The sequence below is a fragment of the Chroicocephalus ridibundus genome, chromosome 15 (genome assembly GCF_963924245.1).
Source record: "Chroicocephalus ridibundus chromosome 15, bChrRid1.1, whole genome shotgun sequence".
Lineage (NCBI taxonomy): Eukaryota > Metazoa > Chordata > Aves > Charadriiformes > Laridae > Chroicocephalus > Chroicocephalus ridibundus.
Window position 1 is genome coordinate 2,062,958 of NC_086298.1, and position 18,641 is coordinate 2,081,598.

Here is an 18,641-nt window from a genome sequence, read left to right on the forward strand (position 1 = left end):
AATTCCATGAAGAATAGAACAAGGAGGCTTTACTGTCGCTGCACCCATTGTGTTATCTTAAAGTCTCTTCCAACCTAGACGATTCAATGATTCTATGTTTGGTTGCAACTCTGATTTATTCAGGCAAGTCTGAGTAAAAGCCCGTTTATCAGCCTTGCTTACCTTCTGTGCCACCGGAGACTGATCCCTTGGCACTGCCATCCATCCAGGGGGCACAAAGGCAGAATTTGTTTGTGCTTTGCCTGCATGGGACAAAGACTTGCAGCTTAGGAGTAATCCCTAGCACAGTCAGGTTGGGCAAAACTGCATTATGCAGTCGGAAGGAACCAAGGGACGTACGGCTTGGATTGTCCTACGCACATGGGTGAAGCAAGGAGAAGGTAGGGCATGCCCACAGCCGGCTCGGGATGTGGCGGAGGCAGACGTGCACCTCCCGGGGCAGGTACAAGGAACTCCTAGTTGAAGGCCGGTCCAACGTGGCGGCACGTCGAGAGGTTTCCCAGCTGTCGCTGTGCCCCTTTTGTGTTTCTGAGCAATTGTGGTAGAGAAGGATTGATGACAAGCTCCCAACGTCACGTAAGGAAAAACATGAAACAGTCATTTTGAGAACTTTAGAAGGTCACATTCCTCTTCTGAATGTAGGTTTGGCTAGGAGCTGAGGAGCCCTTGCATTATGAACAAACTGTAGTGCTTCCCCTGCTCCATCTTGTTTAAAAAGGAGTTGGATTGGGATAGTGATGACCTGGCCTATCCACGTAAAACACTTGAAAGCGAGTAAATGCTATGCTCTAAGATATTTTATTCCTGCTGTAGTGTCTTTGCACATTGCTGTCCTCCGGGACGGAGCCTTCCGGGCAGCTCCCGGCTGCCGTTAGCAGACGAAGGGACGTGTTGCTGATGTTCCGTGGCCTGTAACGCAGTACTTTAATCACAGTCTCAGCAATTAAGCGGTACCAGAGTTGGCATAAGTGCAGAGGCTGAATTTGCAGTATGCTTATGTGAGGAGTCAGAAATGATTAATAAAGATACTGGTATGTTTTGGGGTTTGTTTTGTTTTTCTGTCTCATTTGTTATTCTAACTTGGAGAGGAGCCTTAAAATGCACAAAAACCTTGTGGTCTCATCCCGGGTGAGGGCAGGCCGATTCTGTCTTTTTCCCATGATAACTGAGGACAGGAGGGCGTTTGTGGTTACCCTGTTATTTAGTTGCTTGATGTTTCCTACCCAATTGTATTTTGCCATCTTCCCTCTGAGAAACTTTCCCTTCTTCATTGCATGATGCAGATCGTCGGTGTCTGGCAAGAGGATGCACTGCGGGCAACAGAAATTCTGCTTCCACCGCCTATGAAATTCTCATCAGCTTTTCTCTGGGAGAAGCGAAGAAGTCCCTGTTTTCTTTCCCTTGCTTGAACCGGTTAAGAGAAAGTTGACAGGCTGCCAAAACTAATGAATATGTGAATACTCAGCAGCATAACATGGTAACGCAACAGCTGGACTTACGGGGGCAACGCGCTGCAAGGAAGGGATGTTAGAAATAAAACCACTTCTTTTTTGGGGCTGTTAGCTCTCCCAAAGACCAAGGCTGAACGGCAGCGCAGGAGGGTCTGGTTTCCAGCGCTGCTGCCGTGCAGGGGAGCACTGGGAGCTGTAGCTGTGCCATTACCCAGCGACTGAGATCCCTTCTGGGCTGTCACCTTTTGCCCCCTGGTCCACAAAAGCAGAGGGAAACACATCTGTTCCCTGAAAATAGGGAAGACTGCCCAGAAAAATGCCTATTACACCTTAGAAAACGCACTAGGCTTAAAAGTGAAGTCTCCCGGGTGAGGACTGGTGTTTGGAGCAGCGGCCGGCAGTGCGGCGGGGGAGCTGACATCTCATACCCTGGCCTCCAAGACGTGAGGAAACATCTGAGGAATAAAAAGCTGGAATTTGAGGTGGAACCGACGTCCCGATGACAAAGCGCTGCCCTCGGGATGGGCAGGTTTGCTGTGCCGCAGCTCCCTGTCCTGCGGCACGGGTGATGGCAGCCTCGTGGTTATGAAACCCTGATGCTCAATCCCGGCAATAACAGAACCTCCTGGGGACACTGCGTGAGGTTTTATGGTGCAGGTGCTTCGGATTCAGTTCCAGCAGTTAAGGAAGATTAATTCTTATTCCTCTGCGAAGACAAGATAACTAAGGACATGAGACTTTTTACTCCTATCGGAGGGAGAAGTGTGTGTGCGTGGACACTGTCTTAAAACGCCCACTGCGGAGCTGCAGCACTTGAAATGGGGGCGGTGGGCTCCTAAGGTCAATTACCGAGCCTCAGATACAGGGTAGGAACTGGAAGCACGAAGAGAATTGCTTTTTTAAACTGTCAAATTTGACTACAAGCCCCCAGACGATGTGCCTTTGGAAGAATGTGGCGGGAGAGGGAAGGAATTTGGTGCCTGAATTCAGAAGCTGCCTCCAGAGACGTGTGCTGAAAATCCTGCCATAAAGAACACGGAGCGGCGTTTTTCCCTATGGGATCCTAAACATACTCAATATAAAGATCACAGAAGGGATGAAAGAAAAATCCCGTGGGAATTTCCTGGACTCTGGATGTTCCTCACATAAGTTGGAAGGCAGTAAATGTTTTTCAGCTCCTTTGCTGGGTTCAGAACTTTACGCAGACGGAGTCGGCTGAGGGCACCCCGAGGTATGGGCACAGGGATCTTCGGAGCCAAACATGCTGCTGCGACCAGTTCCTTGTGCTGGAGAGTAAAAAGTGCTGCTCAGCTTGAGAACTTGCTTAATAATGTTGTCGTTATGCTTCCATTCCTATCTAAATCGTACATAACCTATTTACCAGGCCGTCTCTCTGTTGGTCTGGAAGTCCCCGTTTCCCTTTCTGACACGTCCAAGCCTGAAGATTATCCCGTTTCTTTGCACCCTTTTCCTCCCGCTCTCATTCCTGCTCGTTTTCTTTACATCTGCCCTTTTGTTCCTTTCCCAGTCTTTGCTTTCCGGTCCTGTCTCAAAGGACCCATTGCAAAAAATGTAGTTTGCCAGCTGCTTCTGCCATGCCGGGCAGTGTCCGTATTTGCCGACTTAACAGAGATGCACTTGGCTTTGAAATAATTCTCGGATCACGCAGTGAGTTTCAGGATCACGCTGCGTTCTGCAAATAGATTACCGATAGCAATGTTTAAGGTTGGTCTCAGTGGTTTGTAGTGGGGTACGGGTATTTGCTCTTTGTTATCTCACAGTGCTTAAAATTCACAGTAAAGAGAGGGCTGACAGCTTGAAAAAATGGGGGGGGGGGGGGGGAAATTAGATCCTGATTCTTTGAAGTATTTGGAAAACATCATGGGATAAAACAATTGTTCTGAAGTAAATTTTGAAACAAGATTCTTGCTAAAACCATCGTTCTTCATTCTGACCTTGGCCAGGGTAGTTCTGAAAGAGCAACACCAGCCTCTCCAGGATGCTCGTGGTGGCCTGAGTTGCTGCAGCTGTTGGGGGTCACCTCTCTGAAGCGAGGGGTGGGCAGTCAGGGGTTCGCTTCGCTGCTGTTCAGCTCCTCATGTTGCGTGGGCTCGGGCAAATGGCTTAAACCCTTATAACTTGGATTTTCCTTTTGAAAAATGAGGCGTTTCCCATCTCGGCTTTGGCATCGGTACGGGTCACCCTGGATAAATTGCTCTTGAGCATTTACATAGAAGTGAAGTAATAAACTGTTACCATTAACAATCGTTTGGGGAGGGTGTTGTTCCATCTAAATGTATATGGATTTATGCTCGTCTTATGGGTTGGATGTGTTTGGAGAATTTGCTTGAAACCTGGCATCCAGCCCAATTATTATGATAAACTTAACTCTTTGTTCCAGCGTGCGGTGGCTGAGGAATAACCAGGCTGCTGGTAACCCTGGTTGTGCTCTCTGGGTACAGTGCCAAGACACGGTCAAGGTGTTTGCGGGAGCTGCTGAGGTTTGGGACTATCCCTGCCTGTTCTGGGCAGCAAAGAGCCCACACAAGCAAAGCCTGTAGTCCCTGACCAGTTCTGGGCCGGGATGTCTTCTGTGTCTCCTCTGGTGTGTTCTCCAGCAGTGCAGAGGAGCTGTAGGAGAGGGGCTCTGATGGACGCCAACAGGTCCCTGAGTAGCCTCCTCTGAAACCCAGTCTGTAGGATGAGCCAGATCCTAATGGGCTTGGGAAGGTGCGCTTGCTTTCCTGGTATCGTGGAAAGGTTAATGGCTGGTGAGCTTGGAGAGCTGGTGTGGAGAGCGGTGTCCTCGGGCAGCCTTGGTGGTGTGGAGAGCAGCAGTCAGCGGTGCCGGGCTCTGCTTGCATCTGGCTGAGATACCTGTCTCCAGCTTGGTGTCTGGCGGTCCCGTACGGAGCCGGTCTGGCACAGATTGGGTCCTTCCGCACTCACTTCACACCATTTCCTGATTTCTCCTTATGCAAGATGGGAGTGAGGATTTTTTCTGGAACTCCTGTTTTTTCTTTTTCTCTCCCCCGATGCAGTCAGGCAGCATCCATGAAGTTCGTGTGTCATTTCCGATTCCTTGCTCAAGCCACTGAGGTGGCCATAAGGACTCTGCTTTCCTTTTCTACAGCAAGACAGGTCTTGAAGAATATGCACCGTGAAAAGGATCCCATCCCTCATCCTGATATTGCTGCAAAGGGTGTCAGGAAATGGAACTGAAGTATGAAAGAAACCTGAAAATGCTTATTCCCTTCTTTTAAACGGAAGAATGAAGCTTACCGTCCAGCATCTGCAGTCTGTCAGTGGCCAATAATGGCTGATGAAGCAAGATTTCTGCAGTATGGAAATGTCAAAGTGATATGGAAGAGACCGAATCTGCTTTGTGTCATGAAAAAAAACCCCTTGAATGCTTGAAATCTCCTTCCTCCACTCCCTTTCTTCAGAGTAATCCCTTTGTAGACCAGGCCAAATCTGTCTTTTGACATTTGGAAGGGCAGAAAGTTGGCAGCCCCGAGGTTAATCCTCATGACCTCTGCGTTCGTCAGCCCACGCTCTTCGCCCTCCTTCACGCACGGTTAGCTGGCTGCTGGGGTGGGCACGTTTCAGAGGAAGGGGAGCTATCTGATGACCTGCAGTAAGTTTTTGTGTGCGTGGATAGATACCTGTATCTCGGTGCACAGCGGAGTTGTAATTTTTCTTTATTATATCCCTTTTAGGAGCTCGGATTGATGTATGGGGGCTTCAGAGCTTGTCAGGGTTCGTGTAGGTGTTTGAGAAGTGGCCTGTGCCCTGCGTGTTTGTGCTCTCGTCGTGACTAGAGCATCCATTGCCACGTGCAGATAAACCAACCCCAAATCTGAATTCCAGTGTCAGCCACGCAGTCGGGCTCCTGGATTCCCTCTGTCTTTCAAAAAGCAGATTTGATTTCTGGGCAATATCCAGGAATGAAAATAACAAAGAAGAATATAAACTCTTTATCCTTACACCTTCGACTTGTGGTTTTACTTTTGGTGCTGCTTTGTAGAGGCTGAAGGAGAACGGTAAAGAATGTGGACTCTTCCTTGGAAAAGACGATGATAACTTCTGTTTGGATACCTAATTTGAGTCTTGTCCAGGTCAGCCCTAGAGTATATCATTTTGAACAAACAAAATCCAAGTCGTAAAAATAAAATGGTGAGTTCTGAGTGTTTGCTTTTGTTGAGAAAACCTCATGAGACGCGGCTGTGAACTCGTACTGAAGGCTTCAGATGTTCTGTTTGCCAATGGTAGGTAAGAGACCGCAGCGTAATTGCTCCTGAGGGGCTTTGCTTTGATTTCTTCAGGGACGGACCATCTTGTGTGTTGCCCGAGAGCTCAGCCATGCGAATCGTGTTTATGCATCAGTTCAAAATTCTGTCTCAAAGTGCAGTTGTCTTAAACGTGGACAGAGCTGCGTGGCTGTTATCGGATCTGAGTGCTAATTGCTCGGTGGGTTGTGTAATAGTTGGGTCATCACGTGCACATAAAAGCCATGTTCGTATGGCTTGGCACCCACATAACGCTTAATGATCTGATTTTTCTTTTTCCCATCTGTAGCACCTATGTAATTGCTCATTTGCTCCCATTTGCCATGGAGGTTGAAGATTTTAATGGCTGCTATTAAATCCTCCAAGCAGCAGGAGCTTGGGAGCCATCTCCTTCAAAGTTATGCCTTAAAAAAAATAAAAATTGATTGCAAGTGGTTTGTTTGGACTGTCCCGTCCTAATCTCCAGTCTTCAACCCACCAAACTCATTTAGTCATAGCAGTAAGTACTTTGATACACAGACGAAATTAAACAAGGAGATGGTGGAGTCGTGGTTTAACTTGTGTTACTAGTTTTGCACCTCTCTTTATCAGCTGAATAAAGCCATGCGTGGTGTTAGAGAGCTGGAAGTCTGAGGGAATGCTTTCCATGTAGCAGTCGTAATGCTCTGCTGGCAAGTCCCCGTGCTTTCAGGAAGATGGGAAAGCTCTTCCGTTGTCGTGATTTTTTAGGAATCTCTGTCTAACCTTATCGGGGCAATGAGCTTTCCTGTTAAGAAAGAGGAGATTGGAGGAGTTGTGAGAAGTAAAACCACAGTTAAATTCTTTAAAGAGCTGTGCTTCAGTCTTTTATTTCTGCAGCTTCCAGTCTCCATGCTCAAAAACGGTTCTTCTAAAACTTTTCACAATTAACGCTCAAAGGGGTGGGGGAAGGAGGGAGGATATATTTGTTTTCCAAAGAAATTATCTTTCTTTGCAGATAACGGAATTGTTTCTTGGCTCAGCGTAAGAGACGGGATCTTGTTTGCCTTCCCCAGGCAGGGAGCGATGGGGGTGCAGTTTGCCCCCCAGCCTCTCTCCCCTCCTTCCTCCTCCTGCGCACACCTCCTGGCGCGTGCTGCTGGCAGGGGGGATCTGAAAACAAAAACCCGGGTGCATTTTCTGATTTACTTCTACTCTGGCTTTATTTTGTGTTTTTTCTCCCCTCCAATGCCTTACTCGTGTATCCCTTCACACCGCAGGACTGGGTAGACCTGACAGCCCTCCCAGGAAGGGCTGAACAATTTTTGCTCATTTACTTCTGCGTCAGGCATAAATACCTCGGTTTAAAGTTTGTTCTGGAGTTAGTACATGGAGCAGAAACAAGATCAGTGCTAAAAGGGCATTGTACTTGTATTTTCTTGCAGGAAGTTAGTTTCACCGGGGTTGTGATAAACAGGAGTTGCTTTTTCTGCCCCTTAGTGTGCAGGGTTAACGTGAGATCTCTGGCGTGGGGGGGCTAAAGGGAAAATGCCTCCTTATCTCTGAGTGAAGGAGATGGTAGGAATCTGAGGGCAAAGCTAAGTGGGAGGATGAAAGGAGGCTGTTGCTAATGGAGGGGAAGGCAGGAAGAAATCAGGTCTCTGGATCAATACATGTGTAACTGGGGATGGTTTTAGAAATGGGCAGTGGAAGGGGGAAAGCAGCTGCTGGGAAGGATCCTGTTGGTAGCTGGATGTTGGGGTGAGAACCAGGTAGTGTGGGATTATTCCCTCTATTTACCTTAGAAGTGGGGCTTAATTGTTGTTATCCTGATTGGAGACTTCCTTGTAAGCGTACAAGTAGTACAGCAGGAGCAGAAACGCAGCGGTCTGGTTTCTGTTATCCTTTTGAGCTGACAGCTCAACCACTGTAATTATTCTGGCAGATTTATGATAGTGGGAAGTTTTATGGTGGGGAAAGCTGAGAAATAATGTTATTGGAAAGCCACAAGCGTGATTAGTTTTCCAAGCGACATTTGTACGTGTTGTCGCAGCTGCAAAAGATTGGAGGTGCCAAATTTGAGATAATACAGTTGCAACTTGTAGATGATTTGCTTGATTTCTAAATCGGTGACTGTGCCACTCGACGGTCGGGATTAGCAACAAAATATGTACCAAAAAATGCTTCTTTTTATATAAAGAAGGAGCTTCTTTTTACCTCAGATTTCCAGATAACGCTCTATATAGCCCTTCATTTAAATAACATCTAATCTTCCTCCTGCCCTGTACAACGAGCACCTCCAACATAACTCTGAGAAGGTGTCCAACACCACCACTGCCACGCTGTTATTCGGGTAAGAGTTCTGCAGTGGATCATAGACTCCTAGAATGTGTTGGGTGGGAAGGGACCTCTAAAGGCCATCCAGTCCAACCCCCCTGCAGTCAGCAGGGACATCATCAACTAGATCAGGTCGCTCAGAGCCTCATCCAGCCTGGCCTTGAATGTCTCCAGGGATGGGGCCTCCACCCGCTCTCTGGGCAACCTGGGCCAGTGTCTCACCACCCTCAGTGTAAAGAACTTCTTCCTCATGGCTAATCTAACCCTGCCCTGCTCTAGTTTAAACCATTGCCCCCCGTCCTATCGCTACATGCCCTTGCCAACAGCCCCCCCCAGCTTCCCTGTAGCCCCTTCAGGGCCTGGAAGGGGCTCTAAGGTCTCCCCGGAGCCTTCTCTTCTCCAGGCTGAATGTCGCTGTGTGTGTTAGTTGGAGACCCACTACTTCAGTAACCCGCCCCATTTCGGGGACCCCGGTCCAAGAAGCTCAGGTGAGCCCTCCTGCCGTACTGGGCGGTGGTTTGGGATGTGCTGTCCCTTCCTGTCGGCAGGAAGCTCGGTCGCCATCCATTTGTTTCTGGCGCTTTCGAAGCAGCGTTGGGGGAATGGCTGCCCAACCTGCCACTTCTGCACATCTCTAAAATGTATACAGTAAATACGCATTCGTCTGCGCCCCCCGCGTAAGCTGGGTGTTCTGACAACTGCTTGGAACGTGCTTTGAATCAAAGCTGTTATATGAAGGAAAAAGCTGGTTTTATTTGTTTAGCTTTGCTTCTTCGTTAGTTTTAAGGTTATGAGGGAGCCTTAATTCAGATTTGTTAAGCTCTAGTGGAGCTCAGTAAAGTCCCCTTGGCAATTTCTCTGTTTTTCTACCTGCTTTGCTGCCTAACTACATCAGGAAGGAGGAGCAGCAAGCCGTGTGTCCTGCTCCGGGGGCTTTGGTGGGAGACAGGGTAGAGCCCTGCAGCAGCCGTGGCCCTAATCCTGTTTTTAACCAAAGGGAATAACAGCGCGTTCAGAGGGACCCCCTTCGTCCTGATGAGTCAGTCGGGAGGAGAGGCGGGTGCTGGGGAGGCCGAACACCCGAGCTGTGTTTTCTCTTCCTTTCCGAAACTGCCGTGGACTTAGAGGTGTGCGGCACGACCGAGCTGCAGCCCTGCCTGCTCCCAGAGTGACCGGCTGAAACACCAGTGTCCCCTCTCTGGGTGCTCACAATGTCACCTTTATTCTTCCGAACCCTGACAGGCAACATCCCATTGAAGTGTTAAATGTGGCTTATGGAGAAAATATTGGTGCGCAGTCTCTGTTTTTGTATTAATTGTATTTTCTCCAGCCCCCGACCCAAGCACAGAAGGCAGCCTGTGTTCCTGCCGACGCTTTAACCGGACCTGTCGGGCTGCATTTGCTCGCTCCGTCCTGAGAGCCGTGTCTAATCTGAGCTCCGGCTGGCACGTGTGGAGCAGACACATGCACGTCTCCCAGAAGAATTTTTCTTTTATCAGTTGTGCTCTGGCCTTCGTGCGTTACTGTCACATGCCAGTGGCATTTCCCCAGGGAATGAAAGCAAGGGCTTGTTTCAGGAGCAGGAATTTTCCTGCAAGACCTTCTGTGCTCTCCGCTTGCCGTGCCCTGTTGTTTCAAGGAAGCATGTCTTCACCCCCGTAACTCCTCTCCCTGCTTCCCGGTCACTTATTTGTGATTATTTGTACAAAGAAGAGATGGTGCTTGAAGTTTAGGAAGCGCAGCGCTGCTTTTGGAGGCTTTTTTGAGCGTATTGTAAGCACGAGCTCGGTACGTAGCGCAGTAAGCGGCACTGCGGCGCGGACGATGCCCAGAGCAGCCCGAGACTTGCCTGGCTGGGGTCCGGTTGCGAGGCAGTGGCAGGGGTGACAATGGAGCGTGGCTCTTATTTCCAGTTCTTCCTCAAACTGGTTGGTGCTGTTTCCACTCTCTCTGTGAAAGGCACCAATTCATCCGGCCTGTCCTAGGGACCGATATACGATGGAAAAGAGGTTTTGTTCATATGTAGACTCTGCACTTGTCGGGCAAATCTTCAGGTTCTGGTGCGAGTTCTTTGAAAATAATCTTCTAGGTCATTTGTCCTTGGTGGCAGGAGTCCCTGTCACTGGCCTGGGGACAGGCGTTAATCCTGGCAGGGGAAATGCTCCATCCAGCTGCACCGTCGGGCGGCTCTAAGGCAAAGGACAGCTGCCTGCGCAGCCCCTCTCTGCGACCTCCTTCCTCCCACCTCCATGGCCTCCCTCCTTCCCTCTGGAGTAAGGGGACGTTCGCTCCCTATCAGCCAGGTACCCGGAGATTTTCCCCATCCCTTCCCCTGCTCTACACGAGTGCTCCAGCACTGATGTGTACATACAGCATTGCCACAAGCAATCGTCCTTCGTACTCCGCTCGCCAAACACTTGTATTCTCACGTGTTGCCCTAAAATGGGACAGATCCCCTGTGAAATTGTGCCTGGTATTACAAGAAGCCCATGATCCCTGTTGTTTTGGGGTTTTTTTTCTGCGCTAGCGTTAACAGGGATGTAGCTCCTGGCTTCGATTTCTTTTCTTTTTCGGTCGTAGTACGAGAGCTGCTCGCCCCGGCTATCGGTGGTGCACGGGCAAGTCGTGAGCGTGCGGGATGCTGCTGCCTGGCAAAACGCCGGCTCCGGCACTCGGCTCCTCGGCAGCGCGGCCGTGTCTATGTATCCGGGAGCTGGCAAGGAGGGGCTGAGAGAGAACCGACAGTGAGGTGGCATTGGAAAATTTCATGGCGTAATGTGAAAAATTATTGGGGTAACGATGGCCTAAAGCTGTAGGGAGGGGAAAAAACATTTAGGAAGAAGTACTGTCTGTAGGAGGCTGGGTGGTGCCTGGGGAAACTAGGTGGGTTCGGGCACGTTTGCCTTTCCTCAGGATTTCAGTTTGCAGAAATAGGTTCAACCGCAAACTGTTGAGGCTGCTGGAACTGGAAGAATCAGCTTTGCAGTCATGTATAAAGGAAACATAACTTAGTCTGGCAGTCAATGGAGGGCTCCTTTTCAGAGCAAGAAAAGCACTTTCTTTCCCATTTTGCAGGTCAGTGCTTTGCGATCGATGCGTCCGTTGGCGATACGGGGCTGTTCCACAGTTAACTGGGTGTTGGCGGGGACTCTGCCGACGCACAACACAGAGGCGATGGCTTGCCAATAGAAGTAATAATAATCTGTTGTTATTCATGCATGGGCATCATCCAGCAGAGTAAAAAGAAATCTAAGTGATCACATCAAATCCCTCATATTTTATGGATGCAGAAACGCGTGAACGAGGAGATGCAGTTTTGGAAGAGGTTGAAGGGAGACAATCCAGTCTGGAGCTGGTCCTGGCCAGTTTACAGTTGCCCTCCAAGCAGGAAATGCTTTACGGGACTAAATGTGTCTTAACAAATCCACAGGACGTAGGTCTTCTCCGGAAAGCAGCTTGGATAGCGTAAGGTGTGTTCCTCAGCGAAACATCAGCATTGGCTGGTGCCTGACGCGCCGGGACGCGGGAGCAGCAAGTGCCCGGCACAAGAAGCAGGTTGGAGAAATAGCTGCCATCTCAAAGCCTAAAAACAATGGGCTCCTCTGGCAGGGGTGAAAACAGAATTATTTTAACTTAGGGCATCTTTTATTTTAAGTTAGAGCTCTGCTCTAGTGAGACCCCACCTGGAGTACTGTGTGCAGCTCTGGAGCCCTCAGCACAAGAAGGACACGGACCTGTTGGAGCGGGGCCAGCGGAGGCCACAAGGATGATCAGAGGGCTGGAGCCCCTCTGCTGTGAGGACAGGCTGAGAAAGCTGGGGGTGTCCAGCCTGGAGAAGAGAAGGCTCCAGGGAGACCTTCCAGCCCCTTCCAGTCCCTCAAGGGGGCCTACAGGAAGGATGGGGAGGGACTCTGGATCAGGGAGTGTAATGACAGGACATGGGGTAACGGCCTCAAACTGGAAGAGGGGAGATTTAGATGAGATCTCAGGCAGAAATTCTTGGCTGTGAGGGCGGTGAGCCCCTGGCCCAGGTTGCCCAGAGAAGCTGTGGCTGCCCCATCCCTGGAGGGGTTCAAGGCCAGGTTGGACGGGGCTTGGAGCAACCTGGGCTGGTGGGAGGTGTCCCTGCCCAGGGCAGGGGATGGCACTGGGTGGGCTTTAAGGTCCCTTCCAACTCTAACTGTTCTGTGATTCTATCATCTTATGAGAAGAAGCAATAGCAAAGCCAGGGGAAGGAGAATTTGGAGAGGGAAAGCTCAAGAAGCCGTTTTCTGCTCTTGGGTTACACCAGCGCAGATCTGTCATTGAAGTCATTCGCACCAGTACAACCGAGAACCTGTCTCAAAGCGTTTCGGCAGCTGGAGGGGATTTATTTGGATGGAAAGAATGAGTTCAGCATAGCTTGGCCAAATGACACCTACGGTGGACTTGGCAGCTGTTAGCAAGTATTTATAGGATGTAAACAGCAAGGCTACAGAGGACGGAAATAGAGCGAACCGTGGGGGAACAGAAAAATGGGATGAAAATGGGAAAAGGAGGATTTTACAGCTGTATGGGTTAGACTGCACAGCAGCCATCCGGGTGGAACTGACTTGCTTGGTATTAGTTGGACAAAGCGTTTGATACCGGAGGTCATAATTTTGTCCTGATCAGAAGGTGATCAGCCTCCGCTGCTAATTTCTAAGTTTCTGTAAGGGTTCTGTAGGGCAGGGAGGGATCCCTCTCCCGTTAGGGGATCGCTGTTTATAAGATCAGCTCAAACGTTGCACCTCTGCTCTCTTGCTCCTGATGGTAGGTGGGAGCGATTGCTTCCGTAACGAGTATTTACAACAATTAGCAGCTTCTGAGCTTCCCGAACGCAAGGTTGCACCTCCATTTTTCACGTTTCATGGCCACTGACAGCCTGGTCCCTTTGATTCGAGCCCACAGTTAGATCCATTTGTGATTTGACCTCTTCAGCGGGTGGTAGCAGTGGGTTCCCCAATCTGTGTGTTACGTACACGTGTCTGTGTGTAAATTCTTTCCTTTAAATTAAACTTTCTTCATGGTGATTTGGCTGGCCCTGCGTGTCTCCTGTCAGTCGTGATCTTCCCCAGTTGGAGATTTTGACTCTAGTTTCTTCTCATGTAAAGTCCTCTCCATATTATGGTCATTTTTTTTGCTTCTCTCTATCGTTTTCTAGTTCTGCTATTTATTTTTTTTTTTTCAGTGAGAAGTCTGAGCTTGCTTGCAGTTTTCAAAATGCTGGTGCATCCTGGTTGTATGTTCTTACGTTTTCTGTTTTATTCCGGCTTCTTTGGTTTGCCTTTTGAATTTCCTTGAATGCTAGGTTAAGATTTTTCAGGGAATACCCACAGTGGTCGCAGAAGCTCTGCGTGGGAGCCGAGGTGGTGAAGAGCTCATTGCTGCAGGGGCAGCGCTGCTTCTGTTTTTCTATTGTCCCATCAGCTCAGAGGTTCATCTGTTGTTTATTGCTTGGTTCCGTCATTCCTTGAGTTCCTTCTGCACTCCTTGAAATCAAGGAATACATTTACTATTCTGAAGGAACTGGTATCATCCTCAAATGTTGCCTCCTCCTCTGCCCCTTTCCTGGGTGTGTGTGCTGAATGAAACTCCGGCCTTCTCATCGCTCTTTGTCGCTTCTTGTTCTTGTTTTCCACCTTCAAATTCATTACTAATCCCTGCGGTGACCCATCCCCTCATCCCAGCCTGGATGAATTTCTTTGAAGACTCACTGGAAAGGACTCCTGTGGAAAGATCCCTGAAACCCAGCCCTTCCTGGCTGCTTTGGAAGAACCCTGGTAGACTTTTTGATGCGTTGCTCCCTGAAAGCCACGTTGACTTTCCCATCTCATGTCCACCGGCTTGGTTCTTGGCTGTGGTTTCCCTATCGCTGCCTTCCGTACGGAAGTCGGGCTGGCTGCTCTGTATTTTCTAGGATCCTCAGAGGGTCTGTTTGAAGCTTTCTACATTCATAATGTTTGTTTCTGGCACTGAGGCTTGTTTAGCGAGAGAGTGGCAGCTCAGCTCGCGCACGCTCGAGTTCCCTTAGAAGGTGGCATTCGTGTCTTTATGCTCTTTCAGTGGCCGTTTGTCTGATAACATCTTGCCTTTTTCTTTTCTTGGCACAGGGGATGCTCCCAAGTGGGAGTTATCAGGGCGCTGATCGAAGCTGGCATCCCCGTAGATATGATCGGAGGAACGTCCATCGGTGCTTTCATGAGTGCCCTGTACGCCGAAGAGCGCAGCTACAATCAGATGCGGATCAAAGCCAGGCAGTGGGCCATGGTAAGCGCTGCAAATGCTGCACTTCTCCCCTCGGACGGAGCGCGGGAGCGGAACTGTGAGCCCAAGCAGGCACCTGAGGGAAGGGCCACCGTCTGCACCTCGGTGTCTGCCCGGCTCCAGGGCAGCGAGCGGGGAAAGCTGTCACTGGCATGCCACGCGCGCGCCCCGGGAGGCAGGAGGCAGATGCTTGGCTTCGCTCTGCACAAATCCTAGTCACGCTACAAACGCAGAGCGATGTTGTTTAAGCGTGTTAGCCTGTGTTTAACTCTGTTTTATCTTCTCTTTCGATGTGCTGGAATCTGTTTCCTTTCCAACGCTCAACAAATGTGTTTCTCTTTTGTATAATTTTCTCTCTTTCGTTCTCACATGCTGTCATTTTTCAGTGGAACTGATTGACAGAGGTAATCCTTCTCTAAACTAAATACAAAATGTGTAATTCACGGTGTAGCCTGAGAACTCCAGGGCGGTGGTACTCTGGTTCAGGAGAAAGTTTTAACTTGAAATGTGTATAGAAGTATAGAAATGCATATTTTCAGTTAAACCAAGGTTTGGGAAGGTTGTTTTAAGTAGTGACTTCTGTGGGTGAATTTATTTATTCATCAGATGTTGGGGGGAAAATTGTACGAGCAGCAGATCGCACTGGTTCAGATTGACTGAAGGTGAAGGTCAGCGTTATTTCTGAAGTTTGCTCGTTACACCTTTGTATTGTTCACGTGAAAACCACGTTTTCCTCTTGGTTTTCTTACTGAAAGGGAAGCAACACGGGGAATTTTCTAAATTAGATTAAGCTGTCGGTCTGCTTAGATCTTGAGTTTTAGGGGGAAATGGGAGTCTGTAGTTGGCACATGTATACTGCTTTCCTTTCCCAGCTGCCTTCTAACCTGCCACGGCTTCGAGACGAAATCTACTGTATCTTGGTGAGATACTGCTGACTTTGCAAACTACGTGGTCTGCGGCATTAAAATATATATTGAGGCCCCGGCACGTTCGTGCTCTTCTGGAGGGCAGAGGACCCTGTTTTGCCTCCCTGTCACTCTTTGAAGAATGGGGATTTTTGTGCTTTTTATTTAAGAACTGCCCGTGCCTGGCTGGGTCGGGAAGCACCCGGAACATAAACTGTTTATGATACAGAGCGGTTTGCTGGAACCGCAAAGGTGGAGGAGGCTTGAGATTAAAGATATAAAACCAGCTCTGCTGAATGCTGTCAGACATCCGTTTAACCTTGCGCTCTTTATCTCTCACGTTGGTCGCTACCAGATGCTTATGGGACAGCACCGGAGCAGGGCGAGCGAGTGCCGGTTGCTCCCCGTGGAGTTTTCCAGCCTCCGGCGCTGGGGCTCTGCCCTCTCTCCCTTGCTCTCCGTTAGGCTGGAGCGATGGAATTTTCCTCCCTGCATTTGTCCGGAGGATTATCTCCTCTTGTTCGTTAACTTGTCAGATCTCTTCTGCACAGGGGGGTGATGCAGAGCTGGAAAAGCTGTTTTCTGGGCGTCTCAGGGCTGGGCTGCCATCGGAGGAGCTTCGTTCCCAGCATTGCAGCTCTCGAGCTTGAGCAGCCTGATCTGGCATCACACTGGCTTTTACCAGGAATAGTTAAAAGATGAAATTTAATTTACGGATTAACTTTTGAATGCAAATTGCAAAGCTCAGAGAGCATTTCACAAAGGAAAAGGCAAGTTTTGGCCCAGCCTTGGGTTGTTTCAGGTGTTTCGGGTACCTTGAAACCTGCAAATAAGTAGCTGGAGGAAAGGTTAAAGTTTGTTCTAGCTGAGGTCTTTTAATCTTATTAATGAAGAATGGATTTTCGTGAGGTTTTTTGTGAGTGTTTTGACAAGCTTGCCAGGTCCACATCCAAACCAGAGGTTGTTCGAGGGTTTGAGAATGAAGAAAGAAAAGACCGCTCTGTTTGAAGCCCTTTTCACTGTTGACAGCACCATCCAGCCAAATGGCGGCATTGGAAATGGAAGCCATGAAAGCCCTCTCTCCCAGCTCAGATCACAGCTAATGCACAAAGTAGCTTGAGGGATTATAAATCTTTTTAACAGCGGCTATTCTGAGTTATTTTCTCTTATATTGTGTTGCAGCAACAGCAGCCTGAGCACGGAGAGGGGCTGCTTTCACTGCGCCCCGTGTGCAATAAGAGGGAGGTTTGTTGAGGATTCATAGCAGATCCGCCTGAGGGGACCGAGCGCAATCCATCAGGAAAACCCCGAATTCCCAGTGTCCAAGAGATGCAGGGCTGTCCCCGCTGTCCCCCGGGGCAGCGCCGCTGCGGGAGGCGGCTGCTGAGCAAGGGATGCGCTGGGAGCGTCCTTCCTCAAACCGACGATATTCCAAAAGGCGTGAGCCCTCCCTGCTCCAGAAGCTGCTGATTCCGCTCCTCTGAAGCCTGGGGGCTCTTGCTGCTGAAGGTTATTGCTGAGCGCTCTTTGTGCAAAACCTTCCAGCCTGGCTTGGTTAGCCCGGGGGACTTCTTGAAATGTCTTTGTTGTGACGGATTAGGTAACTCTCATATTTTTTAATTTTTTTTTTTTTTTATCCATCAAAACAAATGCTGGTTTTGTCCTGCAGTATTTTTTGGGTATTTTTAGAATCGGCCTATCTCTAGTTGTACGCTTGAGGCTGGGAGAAAGGATATTTCTAATGGGATGTGTTTTCTGGGCCTACTGTGTGTGCTGAATGAAACTCCGGCCTTCTCATCGCTCTTTGTCGCTTCTTGTTCTTGTTTTCCACCTTCAAATTCATTACTAATCCCTGCGGTGACCCATCCCCTCATCCCAGCCTGGATGAATTTCTTTGAAGACTCACTGGAAAGGACTCTTGTGGAAAGGTCTCTGAAACCCAGCCGTTCCTGGCTGCTTTGGAAGAACCCTGGTAGACTTTTTGATGCGTTGCTCCCTGAAAGCCACGTTGACTTTCCCATCTCGTGTCCACCGGCTTGGTTAGCCCGGGGGAGTTTTTGAAATGTCTTTGTTGTGATGGATTAGATAACTCTGATATTGTTTAATTTTATTTTTTTTTATCCATCAAAACAAATGCAGGTTTTTGTCCTGCAGTATTTTTTTTGGGTATTTTTAGAAATCGGCCTATCTCTAGTTGTACGCCTGAGGCTGGGAGAAAGGATGTTTTTAATGGGATGTGTTTTCTGGACCTAATGAAGCTTGCAAAGAAATAAATGACTTTTTTTGTCAAAATACGGAGAAGTAAGAAAACTACCAGCCAGGCGAGTTACAGTGTATTGCTTCTGTGTGTCTTCTCTACCTGTGTTTAACCAGCAAAAAAAACAAAGAAAAGCTTTTGTGTTTCCAGATTGTTGGGTTTTCTTGTTTGTTTGGTTGGTTTTTTTTAATTGGAGGATTAATATTTCAAAGTATAAATATTTCACAAAGAATGGAATATTCCGCTGTTGAAGGGAATATGGTTATAGGAATGTGTAGCTAAAAAGCTTCCCATAATGAGAGTTAAGAATTGCGGGGTAGGATGCTGCAGTCGTTTGCTGTCTGTGATTTGCACGGCAGCTCAAATAAACCCGGGGGGTTTCTGAGGTTGTGAGGTTCTGCCCCTCTGGCCAAAATTCATCACGTCTTTTTTCTTTTTTTTTTTTTTTTTTTTCCCCTTCCTTTTTCCTCTCCTCTCATGCCAGTTTGTGGCCAGTGCAGCTGCTGGCGCTGCCCGCGGCCGTGCTGGGGAGGCAGCATCATTGGCCCCACTTCGGGCCAGACGAAGCTGCTGTTGGGCTGGATCCCACTATTTTTCTTGATCCGTCACATCTGTTGTTTTTGCGGGGGGGAAATCTGTTCTGTGGTGTAGTGGGGTGATGCCGTTCCCGTAGCCCGGAGGGGAGTGGGTGCAGAGGTGGATGGGGGGGAGCACCCTGCACCCACAGCAGAGGGTCTGGGGGGAGGGCTGGGATGCCCACGCCGTGGGGACCACAGAGGGGCCTTTCCCCGGGGAACTGACCGGGAGGGAGAGCATCGTCAGCAGGTGCCGTGTTTTGTAAATCACTTCACATCCCACATGGTTTGATTTTGCTCGTCTGCCAGATCCTCCCATATCACAACAGCTACAGGGACAGATCCCCGCAAACAAGCGCAAACTCTGAGCGGAGCAGGCGAATGGTGCCAAACGAGATTGGTGTGAAGAGCGGGAAGGATATTATGGGAAAGATCCCTCCTGACCAGAGGAGGTGGACAAAATAAACTGGTCTCCCAGTCCCCAGGTGAAGGGAGTCTTGGTTCACAGAATCCCAGACTGGCCGGGGTTGGCAGGGCCCTCTGGGGATCACCCAGTCCCACCCCCTGCCGGAGCAGGGTCACCC

General features: G+C 49.1%; 1 protein-coding gene across 3 annotated transcripts in view; it reads left to right on the top strand.

Moving 5' to 3' along the window:
• Positions 1-18,641, top strand: part of PNPLA7 (patatin like phospholipase domain containing 7) — a 137,528-nt gene that overhangs the window by 87,508 nt on the left and 31,379 nt on the right. For all 3 annotated transcript variants that reach the window (XM_063353102.1, XM_063353103.1, XM_063353104.1), the window contains one exon: positions 14,167-14,323. In XM_063353102.1, coding sequence (XP_063209172.1) covers positions 14,167-14,323 — 157 coding nt within the window. The remainder of the gene's footprint in view (positions 1-14,166; positions 14,324-18,641) is intronic.